At 45.1% G+C, this 15,550-nt stretch overlaps 1 protein-coding gene across 10 annotated transcripts in view; it reads right to left on the reverse strand.

The window, feature by feature from the left end:
- Phactr1 (phosphatase and actin regulator 1) overlaps positions 1 to 15,550 on the reverse strand; it is a 541,488-nt gene that overhangs the window by 111,424 nt on the left and 414,514 nt on the right. For all 10 annotated transcript variants that reach the window (XM_045136638.1, XM_045136634.1, XM_045136633.1 and 7 more), the window contains one exon: positions 12,185 to 12,265. In XM_045136638.1, the coding sequence (XP_044992573.1) occupies positions 12,185 to 12,265 (81 nt within the window). The remainder of the gene's footprint in view (positions 1 to 12,184; positions 12,266 to 15,550) is intronic.

Below are 15,550 nucleotides of genomic sequence, written 5' to 3' on the forward strand. Positions count from 1 at the left end.
GCTTTGAACTGGGGTCCTTAGGCTTCACAGGCAAGCACTTAGCCACTAAACCATCTCTCTGGCTGTGGGCACATTTTTGTTCCCAGGGACAAACAGTCATATTGCAGAGGTGTGTGCATGCTCTCTGCACATCTGTCTGAAAGTAGCTGGGTATCACCAGGATTTCAGACAGACTTCAGGATTCCGTAGGACCAGGAAACATGTGTTTTCAGAATATACAACTACACAGATATTCCAGCATATCTTTTATCTCCATGTGCAGCTTGAAATCATTCAGTTATTCAGAGCAGCATATACTCAAGAACAATTTGGTAGAAGCCATGAGGTTCCTTTCTGTCTGCTGCACGTACCTTTGATTCATAGAATCCTTTTTTTTTTTTTTAATTTTATTTATTTATTTGAGAGCGACAGACACAGAGAGAAAGGCAGGTAGAGGGAGAGAGAGAGAATGGGCGCGCCAGGGCTTCCAGCCTCTGCAAACGAACTCCAGACGCGTGCGCCCCCTTGTGCATCTGGCTAACGTGGGACCTGGGGAACTGAGCCTCGAACCGGGGTCCTTAGGCTTCACAGGCAAGCGCTTAACCGCTAGGCCATCTCTCCAGCCCCATAGAATCCTTTTGAACCAACTCCCTCGAACAATATCTGTGCAGTGTACTCCTGCCTCACTGTTTCCTGGGTCCTGGGATCCTGACAAGCTAGAATGGTTGAGGCTTTTGTGCTTAGAGAACCACTGGGCTTCTCTTATGATTGCTATTGCTTTAGCTAGAATATCTTTCCTCTATTTAAAGTCTATTTTATACTTTAATATTATCTTATGATTTTGGTTTTCCTTTCCCTCTTGTTCAGAGTTTTTTGTCTTAGCTGTGAAGGACGTGTGAGGGGTAATGACTTCCTGTTACAAATGTGGCAAAGACACTGACCTTGGGTCATGTATTAGTTACCATTTCTCAATCCTATGATAAAATACCTGACAAAGGCAACTCGGGGAAAGGAGGACTTATTTTGGCTCACGGTTTGGACTTTTGGTTTAAGATGGTGAGAAAGGCGTGGCGGCAGGGTGAGCGGCTGGTCATGCTGCGTCTGCAGATAGGAAGCAGGAAGATGAGCGACGCACTCTGCTCGCTGTCTCCTCTTTAGTCATTCCAGGACCTTAGGCCAGGGCATGGTGTTGTCAGGGCGGGTCTTCTGCCCTCAGCCCTCAAAGCACCTCAGAGGCACACCCAGAGGTGTGTCTCCTAGGTGATTCTCATCCTGCCAGACCAGGATGGACAAGACTACGCGGCACCAGCACCGGAGCTGTACTTCCTGCTGCGTTCACTGGGTCGGCCGCACCGTGCGGTTTGCAGACTCCTGCTCACTCCCGTCCTGTGCTGTGCCCGGCGTCTCTGACCTGGCACCTTCTGGAGAGCTGCATGCTTCCTTAGGCCAGTTGTGGAGTCTGCCTCCCTGGCACGTTTCAGTCCTCAGCCCTGGAACCTGGTTACTGACGCTTTTTCAGTAAGTGTCTCGATTCTGACTTTATCTATCCTGATGAGCTTTCGTGGCTCTGACCACTGTTTCCACATAATGACGCTGGCTCCAAGTAGTTGAAATCATACTGGGGGTGAAGTGGTCTAAGATGGCTTAGGGGAGGGGAGGGGGAAAGGAGGGCATGGGAGGAGTGTTAATCGAAGTTTAAGATATTATGTATAAGTCATATAGAAGCCTATTTCTTCAGTAGAATACATATGTATGTGGATATATGTTTAAGAAGAGAGTTTAGGCACAAGCATCCTGTGGAGCTGGAGAATATTATATCCAGAAACCATAGATTGCTATTAGCGAAGCTTCGATGCCAGTGGGGACATACCTTCCAGTGAGCTTTTGGCCAGTGTTAACCAACAGTGGACCCTGAAAGCTTTATGGCTGGCCAGCCAGTCCAAATGCAGCATCTGGCACAATGGTGGCATGTCTGTTATAGGTAACTCAACTGCTCCCTGAGCCCTACTCCATGGGAGAGAATTCCTGCCTGGTACTGAGAACCTAGTGAAAAATCTAAGCCTGGGGAGGTCATAGGCCCTAGAGTGGAAACTACTGTGGCTAAATGGATATATTGTGCCCACCAAACTGTCCTCTAAATATTCATGTTTATGCCCATATGTTAATGCTACTCTCACTTTTGATTCGAGAAGTTTCTCTCTTCAGATGACAGTGACCACAGAGGTGACTCAACACTCACTGAAGTAGTGAGAAGTGACAGTGGAGTGTCCACCACTAAGTGAGACAACTCTGACACACCCTCCAAGGCTCAGAAACCCTTCCAGAAGAAGTGCTTTAAAGAATGTGAGGGCCAAAGGAAGGGGAAGAGTGGCTTATAATACTGTCTTCCAGATATAAAGTGGCCTAGATGTTTGCAGCCCCACAATAGCTGATGCTACCTACACGAGACATGCAAAATAGGAAGGGAAAAAATGATGACATCAAAATAAAAGAGACTAGTTGTAAGGAAGAAGGGATTCAGTAGAGGAGGGAGAAGGGGGGAAGGGGTGACAGGAAGGGATTATGAGCATGGTATATTGTCTATATGTATGGAAGTTGTCAATAAAATGTTTAAAAAAGTAGAAAGAGGGGGTGGAGAGATTGCTTAGTGGTTAAGGCATTTGCCTACAAACCTAATGGAACCAGGTTCAATTCTCCAGGACCTACATAAGACAGATGCACAAAGTGGCACATGCATCTGGAGCTTTTCTGCAGCAGCTGAAGGCCTGGCTCTCTCTCTCTTTCTCTGCCTCTTTTCTTTCTCTCTCAAGTAAATAAATAAAATATATTAAAATATTTTAAAAAGTAGAAAGAGGAGATCATCTTGCTCTTCTTGTCATTTTGATATCAAAGATACAGTGGGGACACCAAATAAATATGAGATGAACACAGGGATAGTTTCTGTCACAGTCTGAAACTCTCAGAATCCAATAATCCTATGCAAGGGAACTTTCATTAATAGGAAAGCCTAGCTGAAATCAGATTCCAAGATTTATTTATTTGAGAGAGAGAAAGAGAGAGAGAGAGAGAGGGAGAGAGAGGGACAGGGAGAGAGGGAGACACGGATAGAGAGAGAATGGGAATAACAGAGCCTCTAGCTACTGCAAATGAACTCCAGACACATTTTGCAGGCAATTGCCTTAACTGTTAACCTATCTCTCCAACCCCAAGATTTCAAGATTTTAAAGCTCTTAACTAAAGAACTTGGGGTCTAGCTCAGTGAAAAAAAAAATGCTTGTTTAGTGTGCACAAGGCCCTGAGTTCAATCCCTAGAACCACCAAGTTCCCTAACGGCTGGAGTTGGGGCTGGGCAGCAGTAGGAACTTGCAATGTCGGAATTTCTGCAGCTGTATCTCCAGCAGAGGTCTTGAACAGGTCACCCGCTGCTACATATGAGGGTTATTCAAGGTGACTAAAGCTTAAAATGTACTTTATCACTCAGACTAGCCCCACATTAAGTGCTCCATGACTACCAGGCTGGTATCAGCTGCACTGGGGAGGACATAGCAGAATGTTCCCACTGCTGCTGAAAGTTCTAGAAAGTAGATTTGGAAATCTAAATGGGTCTAAATGCTATGGGAAGGCAGCTCTGTTTTGTGACAGAGGGTTCAAAGGATGTTGCTAGATTGGCCAACATCTCAGTAGTCAGACCTTGGAGGTATTTCCCCCCACGGAGGGAGGCCAAGATCCCTGAGAAGATGATGTGCTTCAGGACATGTGTGGAGGGCAAAAGCCTTGAGCAACGCTGGGAAGCCGAGTGGTGGGCGCACTGCGGAGTGGGAAGAGGAAGTGGGAAGCAACGGCACATCAAAGAGTGAAGAACAGGGCAGGGGGCATGTCTGGTGGCACATGCCTCACACTGGTAGCTCCTGTTCTAGGCAGCAATCACCTAAGAGCTCAGACTGGACTGTTCCTTAGTCCTCAAACAGCCCTATGAAACGACAAGCAAGGGTCAGAATGGAGTTGAAGAGGTGGCCATGCCATGTCACTCCCAGGGACACCAGAAGGGCCATTAAATGGTGTATAAACCCCTGCAATCAAACAGGCTAGTGACCAGGACTTGCGGGGTGGGGGGGAGGGGAAGGAGGGCTCAGCGTGGTGCAGCCTGGGATCTTGGGTTTGTAGTCCATCAGAAAGCCAAGGCCAGAGAGATCAAAAGATGTCCTCTACCTTTTTTTTTTTAATTTAATTTATTAGTTTTCTTTTCAGTAAATACAGGCAGTTTGGTATCATTATTTAGGCTCATCTGTGATCTACCCCTTCCCATTAGACCCTCCTTGTTAATGAAAATGGGTCGTGCATTGTGGAGTTAGCCCCCAGTTATTGGTACCTTTATGGATAAGAAATAAGGAAGCAGGGATGAGAACCCAGGCTTGGGTCTCCTGTGAGATCTACATGTGAGGGGTAAAGGTTAAATGTCCGTCAACATGTGTGGAAAGGTTATTTCTTAGCTACAGACAGCTTTTCTTTGACTATTGATTAGCCTTCCGATGTTTGGTTGGCTTTGACGTTACTTAGGTCAGTGTAATTCAGTGGTGGTAGAGTGATGAAACGTCAGAAGGGGGGGTGATGCCACAAAACTCAGGAACCCTGTCCTGCCCCAGACTCACAGGAGCGGTCCTTATTGGTTTCAAGTGGGCCTTCCAACAGAACCCATATGGCCAGCATCTCTCAGGGAACTCGCCAGAGTTGCAACATTTACACTCATGGAAAGGGGTCAACCACAGTATCTAGTGGTGATCTCTACGGATGCCTCAGAATTACTCATGAGAATAATTGTGAAGAGCCTTTGGGACAAAGTTTTCTTGATATTAGAGCAAGAGAACAAAAATACAGCCCTCTCTTGTTCCTCTGGAGACTGTGGCATGTGTGTGTGTGTGTGTGTGTGTGTGTGTGAGAGAGAGAGAGAGAGAGAGAGAGAGAGAGAGAGAGAGACAGAAACAGTGAAAGAGAGAGACTGGAATGATTGCAACTACCTCGTTATCATGAATATGGCCTCTTTCAACTGTGTCATATAGTTAATGCATTAACCAACACTAGCACTTTGGACTTATCATAAAAATCATAAAAATGTTCCTCCTTCCCTACTCTCCCTTCCTCCCTTCCTTCTTTCATTCTTACTTCCTCCCTCCATCCCTCCTTCATTCAATACATATTAAATGAGCACCAACAAACCCAGCCTTGCTTCAAGGCATCTGGGACACTTTAAAGGATAAACACCAAGGGTGCTGGCCTTGTGGAGGTTCCAAAGTCGCTTATTGCTTTAGACATTTTGTTGCCTGCATCTCGAGGATCATAACTTACACCCTCTTGACTGGACATTAGATTCACAGGTGGCTGAGCTGGAGCTACAGACAGACAGCGGGGGTTCTGGGGACTGAACTTGTGACCTCACGCCTGGGTGATACACACTCTCCAGGCTGATCCAGCGCCTTAGGCCTCAAGGGACCTTTTAATCCCCACTCTTTATTGTTTAAACCACTTCTCATCGAACTCGACTGGCTGCCCGTGACATTTTTACAGGCATATTTTGTTGAGAAAACCCAGATGAACAAGGGTAGGTAGCCTCTGCGCTAAGTGCTGAGCGGCAGTGCAAATGGTTCTGTGTTGCGGCCACTGACAGCGAAGACATTTTCACAGTTACCTCGAATCACAGCTTCCTGAAGATGCCATTTGTAGGTGACATTAGAAGAGCTAAAAATGTGACAAACCACAGTGCAGTAAAGGTTGTGAAAAGCATTTCCCATACATTTGAAGATTTTAAAAGCCTGCACATGGGAGGAACCAGATAAATAAGGGATTTCCAGAGGCCCAGGCCCACATTTATTTCCCCTAGCACACAGAAGAGTTTTTACTTCTGTTCTGAAAGATGATGACCTTTTAATTTAAATACCAGGCTAGAGGAGGGGAAATGAAAAAGAATAGTGCATCCCAGGGCACTTCTGTTTGTGCCGATAATTAAAAAACATCACCTTCTGAAAGGTTGCCTCACCTGATTAAGGTGGAAACACACTCCCCGATGCATCCCGCTGCTCACTGTGAAATGTCCTCTCTAATTCCATTCCAGCACATTCTGGAAGGCCATGTTGTTCAGCCCCACCAGTGCTGCTCCTTCTTGGCAGGAGCTCACCCTCTTGACTTCTTCCCCCCCACCCCCCGTACATAGGATTTTCTCTTCTCCCAGGAAACAGGGCCTTTTGCAGGAACTGTCGTGCATGCCCCGGGTCACAGCAGCTTCCACAAGAAGCGGCCAGAGCTGTGTGACATGTAGGTTGGGTGTCATGTCAACCTACACGTACGTGGGATGTAATGTCATTCAGGGACAGAGCTGATCTCTCCCTTCCCATCCTTTCTTCCTCATAGGACTCACATTCACGGGGACTGAACATACCTGTTCTATATGATATGAGTGGCATGGGGACAGAACTCAGAGGAAAACTTGGTGGTCAGAGTCATACCATGACCAGCACCGGTAACAACTATATCCTGCAAACACAGTGTGTTGTTAACTTGTAGGAATGTATTTGTAATAAACACTTATTGAAATGTTTACTGAAGCGCCTCTGGTATCATTACGTAGAGATTTTCAGGATGCCTACACATTCTAAATGAAGGATAAGTATCTGGTCTTGGCAGGAGCTTTAAGAATCCGTGCTCACTGGCAGTGGGGAAGGTATGTTTGTCAGCTTCCCATTGCTATGACAAAATGCCTGAGGAAAAATCAACTTAAAAGGAGGAGAGGTTTATTTGGCTCGTCATTTCAGAGATTTCCTTCCACCGTGTCTTGGTCCCATTACGCGGGGCTTGTGAAGCACAAAGCACAGGGTGCGGGTGTGCAGAATTGCAAAGCCACTCGCCTCAAGCCAGCTTGGAAGCAGAGAAAAAGGAACAGGCTGAGGTCCCAAAATGCCCTTTAAAGAACCAGGTACAATACTTGTAAGGTGGAGGCTGGAAGGCTGTGAGTTCTAGGCTAGCCTATTCTTGCATTGTTTCAAATAAAAATAACGAAACAAAAACATCCTTCAGGGACATTCTCCCAATGACTTCCCTTCACTAGGTGGCACTCCCTTGCTCCTCACATGGTTTCATTGTGTCTCAATAGCACCAACATTTAAGGACCATTCATTTAGTACATGGATCTTGGGGACATTAAAGACCCCAACCACAATAGGAAGTAAATCAATAACCTCTTTGAACTTCAGGTGTTTTATCTCTACTTTGGAATGACAAGTGACCTAGGGCCAATGAAGTTTTGAAACATGAGAAATAATGTTACTATTTTACTAATACATAGCTTCCCCCACAACACTGAAAACCATTGTCTGAAAGTGAAGGCTTGCCATAATGTTGCATGCTTCAGGGACCATGAAGCTATAAGTAAGAGGGACCATTGTTCCCAGGAGGATAAATCATGTCATGAGAAGAAGAGATATGACCCCACAAGTACATCTGTGGCTCGTTCAGTCGGAGTTAGCAACCATCAGCTGTGTCCCAGGCATTGTTTTAGGCATCTGGGTCACATCCTTAGCAATCCAAAACCCTATCCTGCCTGTTGGTATTGGCTGTCAGTGAAGAGAAACAGGTGAGACCCCCCCCCCCAGCTGGGCATGGTGGTGCATGTCTTTAATCCCAGCACTTGGGAGGCAGAGGTAGGTGGATCTCCATGAGTTCGAGGCCATCCTGAGACTACATAGCTAATTCCAGGTCAGCCTGGACCAGAGAGACCCTACCTTGAAAAGCCAAAAAAAAAGAAAGAAAAAAGAAAACTAACCCCCACTCCAATTTAATTCTATAAAGTAACCCAATTTACAGAATATGCCAGAAAGCAATAAGGGATAGAAAGACAAAGAAGAAAAAGAAAAAAGAAAGACAAAGAAGAAAGAAAACAGTTTAAGAACTTGGGGAACAAGGTGGCAGTTTTATATATGGTGATACTAGGGTACATTTCTTTGAGGCAATGAAACCAAGATTTGAATAATGAGCTAATCTATGGCTCCATGGGGGGGAGGGTACTGGAAGAGGGCGTTGTCAATGCAACCTGAAGGGCTAAGGAACAACATGGGCTAGAATGGAGTGCAGGGGATGGAATTAGCAGGAGATATACAGGGAAGTAAAGCATACGTCAGGGTTCATAGGGTAGATTGGGTGGGGCTTTGTAGGCTCTGTAGGAACGTGGAGTTTTCTAGGGTGAAGCAAGAAGTCACTACAGGCTCTAAGCAGCGAGCTTCATACTCTGATGACAGAAGTGAGAGAGGCAAGTACAATGCGGGACTTAGAGCGGAAGAGCTCATGGCATAGGATACAGTCACTTACACATCTCAGTAGAACCGAGTGTTAGAATGTGGGTGTGCCTGCCAGTTTTCAGGCCTGTGAGGGATTCATGTAGGTCTCTTGTGGAAGTCCGACCTCTTTGGAGAGGCCCTCCTGGATTGCCTCATCTGAAAACACACCCTGTGCCCTAACTTTATCTCTTTGCTCCGTTGCTTGGTTTTCTTCAGATTGCTTATCATGCCTCATCAATATCCAATAGTTTATCTATTCCTGTTTCCTCTCCTATTTTATGCATTGGCACGGTAGCTACCTGAAACAGAGGTACCCATTGGTTGAATGAATGAATGTGAAAATGCTCTGGGAACCTAGAAAACTGTTTAAACTTTAGTTTAATTCAGTTCTAATTTAAAGAAGCCAGTACAATGAGAAATAAACAAAAATTCTAACTACAGATTATTTCCCACTACTGACTATCTTCACACTTTTACTTATTTTATTAAGCTTTAAAGGTAGTGTACAAGGTAATGTGTTCTACTATGGCATCTTCATGCATAAGTAGCAGATAATTGTGAATTATTGTTCTGATTTCTCCTACCCTCACTGCCCCCCATCTCTCTCCTGCTGATTCCCTTCTTCTCTCCCAAATATCCCCTCCTTCTGCTTTCATATATTCCATGACCCTCCCAAGGAAATGACAGAAGTGGAAATTGTGATAGGACAAATGAACCACACTCAAAAAGACAGATATCTTGTTTTCTCTAATATGGGGAACCTAGATTTGAAGTTTTGTGTGTGCACGTCATGAGACATTTTTACTATTTAGAGTGTTAATGGGTCACATTAATGTTCACGAAACGATTATAACTATATTATAGAAAAAAGTTGGAAGATGGGAAGAAAAGGAACTCTCAGTTTTATAACCTTATAGTCAACATGAAAAACAAATTAAAAAAAATGTTTCTCTTTTTTTTTGGTTTCCAATGTTTGCCACATCCTATGGTCTTGCTATGTCTAGAAATCAAGGAAATGCCTTTGGTTTTTTAAACTTTGAGCCCAACTTTGCTTGGACTTAGAACTAGTGATTCTACAAGGTAGCCAATAAAAAATTACAATCACTGAGCTTTTTATTTCTAACACATTTTGTGAATGAAGGATTTCCAGAAACATTTGTGATTATTGTTAGTTTCAAGTTCACATTTTGCCTGATTTGAATCCAGGATCTCTGGGGATTCTAACCCACTAAGAAAAGCATCAAGACTTTTGAGAATTATTAGAGCTTATTATCTCTGAGTCCAATCTGCCCAAATAACTGTGGACATCAAACCATTAAATATAGTTTACATGTATACTTTCTGTGGGAAGCCCTGGTGCCCAGTGACAAGAGGCGGGCTATGTTGGCTTTCCCTCCAAGTCACGTGCTATCGGGGTGCACGCAGTGTCAGCCTGTGTGTGCTGACAGACAAACAGACGAAGCTGTGAACCAGGCAGTGCTCACCTCCACTGAACTCCCAACTGCTTGGTGTGGCCTTGGCAGACCCCATGCTCCGAAGCCTTCTCTTTCCTTCCTTATGCAACACAAGTTTTGTACCAATAGTCTGTAATTTCTCTTGTGAACTGCCCAGGCAACACTGCCCTGGGCGGGGTTAGGCGTAAAGAAGACAGCACTCTAGTAAAAGGCATCCTCTGTCAGTACACGGAGGAGGTATAACAGACACAGACAGTGCCCCCAAAAAAGGCAGAGACAACAAGGAAGGGGGTGCTCGGCTAGGCCAGAACGGGCGTGGACTGTGCGCATAATGTTGACTTAAACACTTAGGTGCTTATTATATAATACTATGCCTGTACACCAGCCTTCTCTCTTGAGAAATGAATATGGAAAAAGGGGCTCTGGAGGGCCATGGAGATGACGGTCGACTCCAGGGAGGCTTGGAGGACTGTACAGAAAGCAAGGCGTCAGAGAGGAATGGCAACATTGTGGATTCTTTCCCCCTGGAGAGTTGCAGCAACCAAAGATGTTGTTTTCCAGTACGCAGCCTTCCGCAGATGGAAGTGGATCATGTGGCTCCCCATGGGCACTCGGGGACCCCAGAGACTCAGGCATTAGAGAGCCTAGTTGAAAGAGTGCCGTGTTACATCCCTCAGTGCCCCTTGTCACCGGGGCAGGACAGGAGTGGTGCCACTTTCTGCTTGCTTTTCAGACTGGCAATGCGTGCTGATACTTCAAAGCACTACCAAGAAAGCCCGTGACAACAGAGGAGTGAGGCCCAGTGACTAAGACCGCGGAGTCGGGAGGGGGCACCAGGACCCAGACACAACCTGCCTCCAAGTAGCGGAATCCCAACCGAGCTTGTCGAAGACCGACGGGGACCCTGGCAAATTGATTCTAGCGTCACAATCTCAGAGGGTGAAACTATGGAGACGGCACTCTGTGAAGGGGAGCACTTAATGGCCCTGCCGAATCACACCAATCTGAAACAAGCAGACCCAACATAGACGAGTGTTCCTGATGACCCAAACGAGACCAGAAGCTTCAGCCTCATATACAATCCCAGAAGGGAGAGTTTGGACATCATTTCCAATAACAAGAGAGGCAAAAGAAAAAGGAGAAAGGAGTGAGTAGAGGAAAAGCACAGCAAGCAAGCCGTCTTGAAGTAGCAAACCTCCCAGAGAACAGAAGGCTGGTTAGAACGTGCACAGCACCGTAAGAGTTCGTGTGCAAGACAGCCCGCTGGGGAGATGGCTCAGGGTTAAACGTTCTTGCCCACAAAGCCTGCTGGCCCGGTTTCCATTCCCCAGTACCACCGAAAACCAAATGTACAAAGTGACACATGCATCTGGAGGTTGTTCACAGTGGCAAAAGGCCTTGAGAAACGCTCATGCTTTCTTAAATAAATAAATAAATAAATACGTACATACATAAATGCATACATATATTTAAAAAGACATGGTGTTTGCTGCCAGATACTTATGGTCACATGCACAGAGCATTTCAATCAATGCAAACATTGCTATTATTCAAAATACACATGGTTATAATCTTTCCACTTCTTTTTTTTCTGTTCTGGGGAGACAGTCTGTGGGTGAGGGGTACAAAATAACTCTGTTAAAAATTCTAGATGGCCAGGCATGGTGGCACACACCTTTAATCCCAGCACTCGGGAGGCAGAGGTAGGAGGATCACCGTGAGTTCGAAGCTACCCTGAGAATTCAGAGTGAGTTCCAGGCAGGCCAGCCAAGACCAGAGTGAAGCCCTACCTCGAAAAACCAAAAAAAAAAAAAAAAAAAAAAAAAAAAATCCGAGATGGCTGTGGATTTTTCATATTTGCCTTGGGATCCCCCAGGCCCTCCATGAGCCTGAGCAAGTACATCGGCCCCAGCCGTAGGTATTCACACACCTGCAGGCCCACCACCAGGACTGACATCATTCCTAGAACAACATTACTTCCTTTAGCATGCCACGGTCTGAGTCTAAAGCTGAGAGAGGAGAGCTTTGCTTTCTTTCTTCTCATAGAATATTGCCTTTTTTTCTTCGTTTCTGCCAGAATCATAGGGAGTTTCAGTCCTGATAAGGGGATGTGGAAAACTAAACATGAGCTGGAGAGATGGCTTAGCAGTTAAGGTGTTTGCCTGCAAAGCCAAAGGACCTCAGTTCAATTCCCCAGGACCCATGTAAGCCAGATGCACAAGGTGGTGCATGCGTCTGGAGTTTGTTTGCAGTGGCTAGAGGCCCTGGCATGCCCATTCTCTCCTCACTCCCTCTGTTTCTTTCTCTCTTGCTCTCTCAAATAAATAAGAAGAAAATAAAAAAGAAAACTAAACATGACACCAAGAAATAACTGTACACAGAGAGCCCATGCATGGTTCCTTGGCCCATGGACATGGGACTGTCTCTTACCTTTATCATAGATTTCCTTCAAGACCCCTCGCTTGATCAGCTCCTCTCTGCTCTGCCTCATTGATATCTTCCTTTCCAGGGCTGCAAGCAAAGCACAGAGTAGCAGGTGTGAATAAGTAACAACCACTTTCTTATAATTCTTATATTAATGTGTACAAAACTGTGATATATTAGAAAATATTTTGATTTTTGGGCTGAAGAGATGGGTGAGTGGTTAAAGGCAATGGTTTGCAAAGCTTGAGGGCCCAGGTTTGATTCCCTCAGTTCCCACATACAGCCAGATGCACAAAGTGGCACATGTGTCTGGAATTTGTTTGCAGTGGCAAGAGGCCCCCGGGCACCCATTTTTCCTCTCTCCCTACTAATAATAAATAAAAAAATAAAAATAATAATTAATAAAATAAAAAAATATTAAACAAATGAAAACATTCTATTTTTAATGGTAAGTTAATGATATATATCAGTTAATAGGTTTGATATTCTGATAAGTCTTTTAATCAGATTATTTTAACTCTTCAATACAACGGTTGTGCTCCTTATAAGACAGGGACATTTTCTGAACTTGATTTAGCCCTCACTTATGGAGGAGGACTCTGGCAGGGGTCCTGCACTTTGTCAGTCAGACTGCTGAGTAAAGGAGTCGAGGCTGCGAGGCAGACACATGGCCTCTGCTCTGGGCTCCCCGATCGGGAAGTTCTGTGGCAGGACAGGAGGGCTCCAGGTCATATGCATGACCCTGAACGTGGTGCACCCTTGCAGGCAGCACTTACATTTTCATGGTCTGGTTCAGGGATGGCACTTCACTGAGGATTTCCCTGCTTTTTAGTAATTTAAAAAAAAATCATAAGGTATGTAAATATCTCTTGAAAAGCACCCATATATGGGGGTCTCCAGAGGACTACCTGAGGGGTGGTATGTGGCCTCAAGGAAGGACCCCCACCAGGTCCATCTCTTGGGCTCCCCATGGGAGGAACCACATAAGGAATGAATGGTTCCTAAGCCAGGCGTGCTTCCAGCTGAGCCAGATGCACAGCAAGTGGGACAGGGGAGGAAGAGGAAGAGCGTGCAGGATGGCAGCCAATGGAGCAGAATTAGAGGGCAGGGTCCAGAAGCGTTTCTGTGGGGGGTGCGCATGGAAAGACCACGGACGGTGTGGGGAGACTGCTGCTGCGGCTCCTGGATTTCAGACTCTGGTAAATTCTGGGTTGAGGTGGGGCTGGGTTATTTCAGATGCCCTTGTCAGCATGAGAATTCCCACCTTCTTTAGAAGCATAGTGACCCAAGGAAAAAAAATACTCCAGTGATAAAACATGGAAGCTATTTTATGCAAATCACAGGTAGATTAATTAGACAGAAACATGCACAACACCTTCCTTTCTTCCTTTTCTTTTTCTTTTTTTCTTTCTTTTCCTATGGGAGGAAGAGTTTATTTCTTGTGCGGTTTCAGGGTTCAGTCCATCATAGGAGGGGAAATGCTGACTGTATGAGCATGAAGAGGCTGCTCACTTTATACCCACACTCGGAACGCAGAGACAGATACATTTTTTTTTTTTTTTACTCAGTTTGCTTTCTCCTCGTCCTCGTCCTCCTCCCCCTCCTCCTCCTCCTCCTCCTCCTCTTCCTCCTTCTTCTTCTTTTTTTTTTTTTTTTTTCTGAGGTAGGGTCTAACTCTAGCCCAGGCTGACCTGGAATTTACTCTGTAATCTCAGGATCTCAGGGTGACCTCGAACTTACAGCCATCCTCCTACCTCTGCCTCCTGAATGCTGAGATTTGGCTCAAGATTGCTTTGGGGAAAAAAAAAAATGAGGAATAGGTAAAAAGCAATATTGGTGCTAAAATGAGTCATTTGGTCCTGCTAAGAGTTCCACAGTCGAGACCCACTTAGATTTCTCCAGGATAATCTGTCTCTGCTGAATTCCCTGCTCAACTGTCTTTAAATTACAGTCGGAGGGGAGCAGAAGTGTAAAGGGAAAAAGCAATTGAGAAATGATGAAGTTTGTGGCAGCTCACTGAAGACTCTTACTTTTGGTCCTTAAAATAGTCAGCTTTCAAGTAAAAATCTGTAGCTTTTATCCTTTAAAGTTTACAACTTCAGGAAAAGACAAATTCAAGCTAGAAATGTTCAAATGACAAACAGAATGAGCTTCCAGATCCTTAAACATGCCTCACTTTCCATCTGGTTTCACCAGTGACAGGGATAATTAGTATGACGCAACACCCATAGCCTAGAAAGACCCCAAAGCTATGCATTAATATGGTGCCAGGGCTGCTGGTATGGTGATGCTCGTCTGTAATAATCCCAGCACTTGGGAGGCAGGGGTAGGAGGACTGCAAGTTCGAGGCCACCCTGGACTATAGAGTGAGACCTTGTCTCAGAATGCAGCTCAGCGGCATGTGGGCAAGGGTACGGCCCTGATTTGGAGAAAAGAGGAGGAAGAAAACTGGAGAGTTTTCATTTCAAATGACCTCATGGCAAAAGCTAGTTGATCTTTAACAAGCAGACTGATGAGAGAAGTTACAAGGTCATGAATCTAAATGTTAGGTTGAAAAAAAAGTTAAAAAACCAAAGAATACAACTAAATACTACTTCATGCTAGCATGACATGATGAACACGTTCAATAAAGTCCTACAAACCCCAAGGCAAGTGTAGAACACCGGTACTCTTTCTCTAACTGGGCCCTCAAGAGTGCTACCAGTAACTAAAGGGTTTTTTGCCAGTAACCCAGATACTATCAGATAGAGAGGTTCTTAATTGATTATCCAAGGGAAAGCTTACTGGACTATTAGTTGAAAATGAAAAGAAAAAAAAATTGTTGCGCAACTAAGGTCAAGTGATCCTCGACATCAGAGTTCGACCCAGTGGGACATTTTCCCATCTGTTCCAGTTTGGAATATACAGTCTCGCAAAGGCGCATGTGAAGGGGCGTGGCTCCCAACTGGTCATGCTAGTGGTAGTGGTGAAACCTTGAGAAGGAGGAACCTAATTGGAGGAATTAAGGAGACTGGGGCATGCCCCTGAAGGGACATTAGGAGCCCAACATATTCTCTTTCCCTTTGCTTCCTGGACACTGTCATATGAGCAGCTTTGCTCCTCCACATGCTGTTGGGCATAAAGTGCCACCTTGCCACAGGCCCAGAGACACTGAGCCAAGCAACCACACACCGGAGTGTTTGAAACTGTGACCTTAAACAAATAGTTCTTCATTTTAAGTTGACTTTCTTAGTCATTTTGTCACAGTGATGAAAAATGAATATACTCTCAATAGACCTAGGTTATAGGAAAATCCTATTTAAAAGAATCTGAGAAGTAACTGTTCGTGTCACCTGAAAGTATGTGCTTGAGTCCCCACTGCTGTTCAGGGTC

Source organism: Jaculus jaculus, chromosome 17 (genome assembly GCF_020740685.1).
Source record: "Jaculus jaculus isolate mJacJac1 chromosome 17, mJacJac1.mat.Y.cur, whole genome shotgun sequence".
In the NCBI taxonomy this organism is placed as follows: domain Eukaryota; kingdom Metazoa; phylum Chordata; class Mammalia; order Rodentia; family Dipodidae; genus Jaculus; species Jaculus jaculus.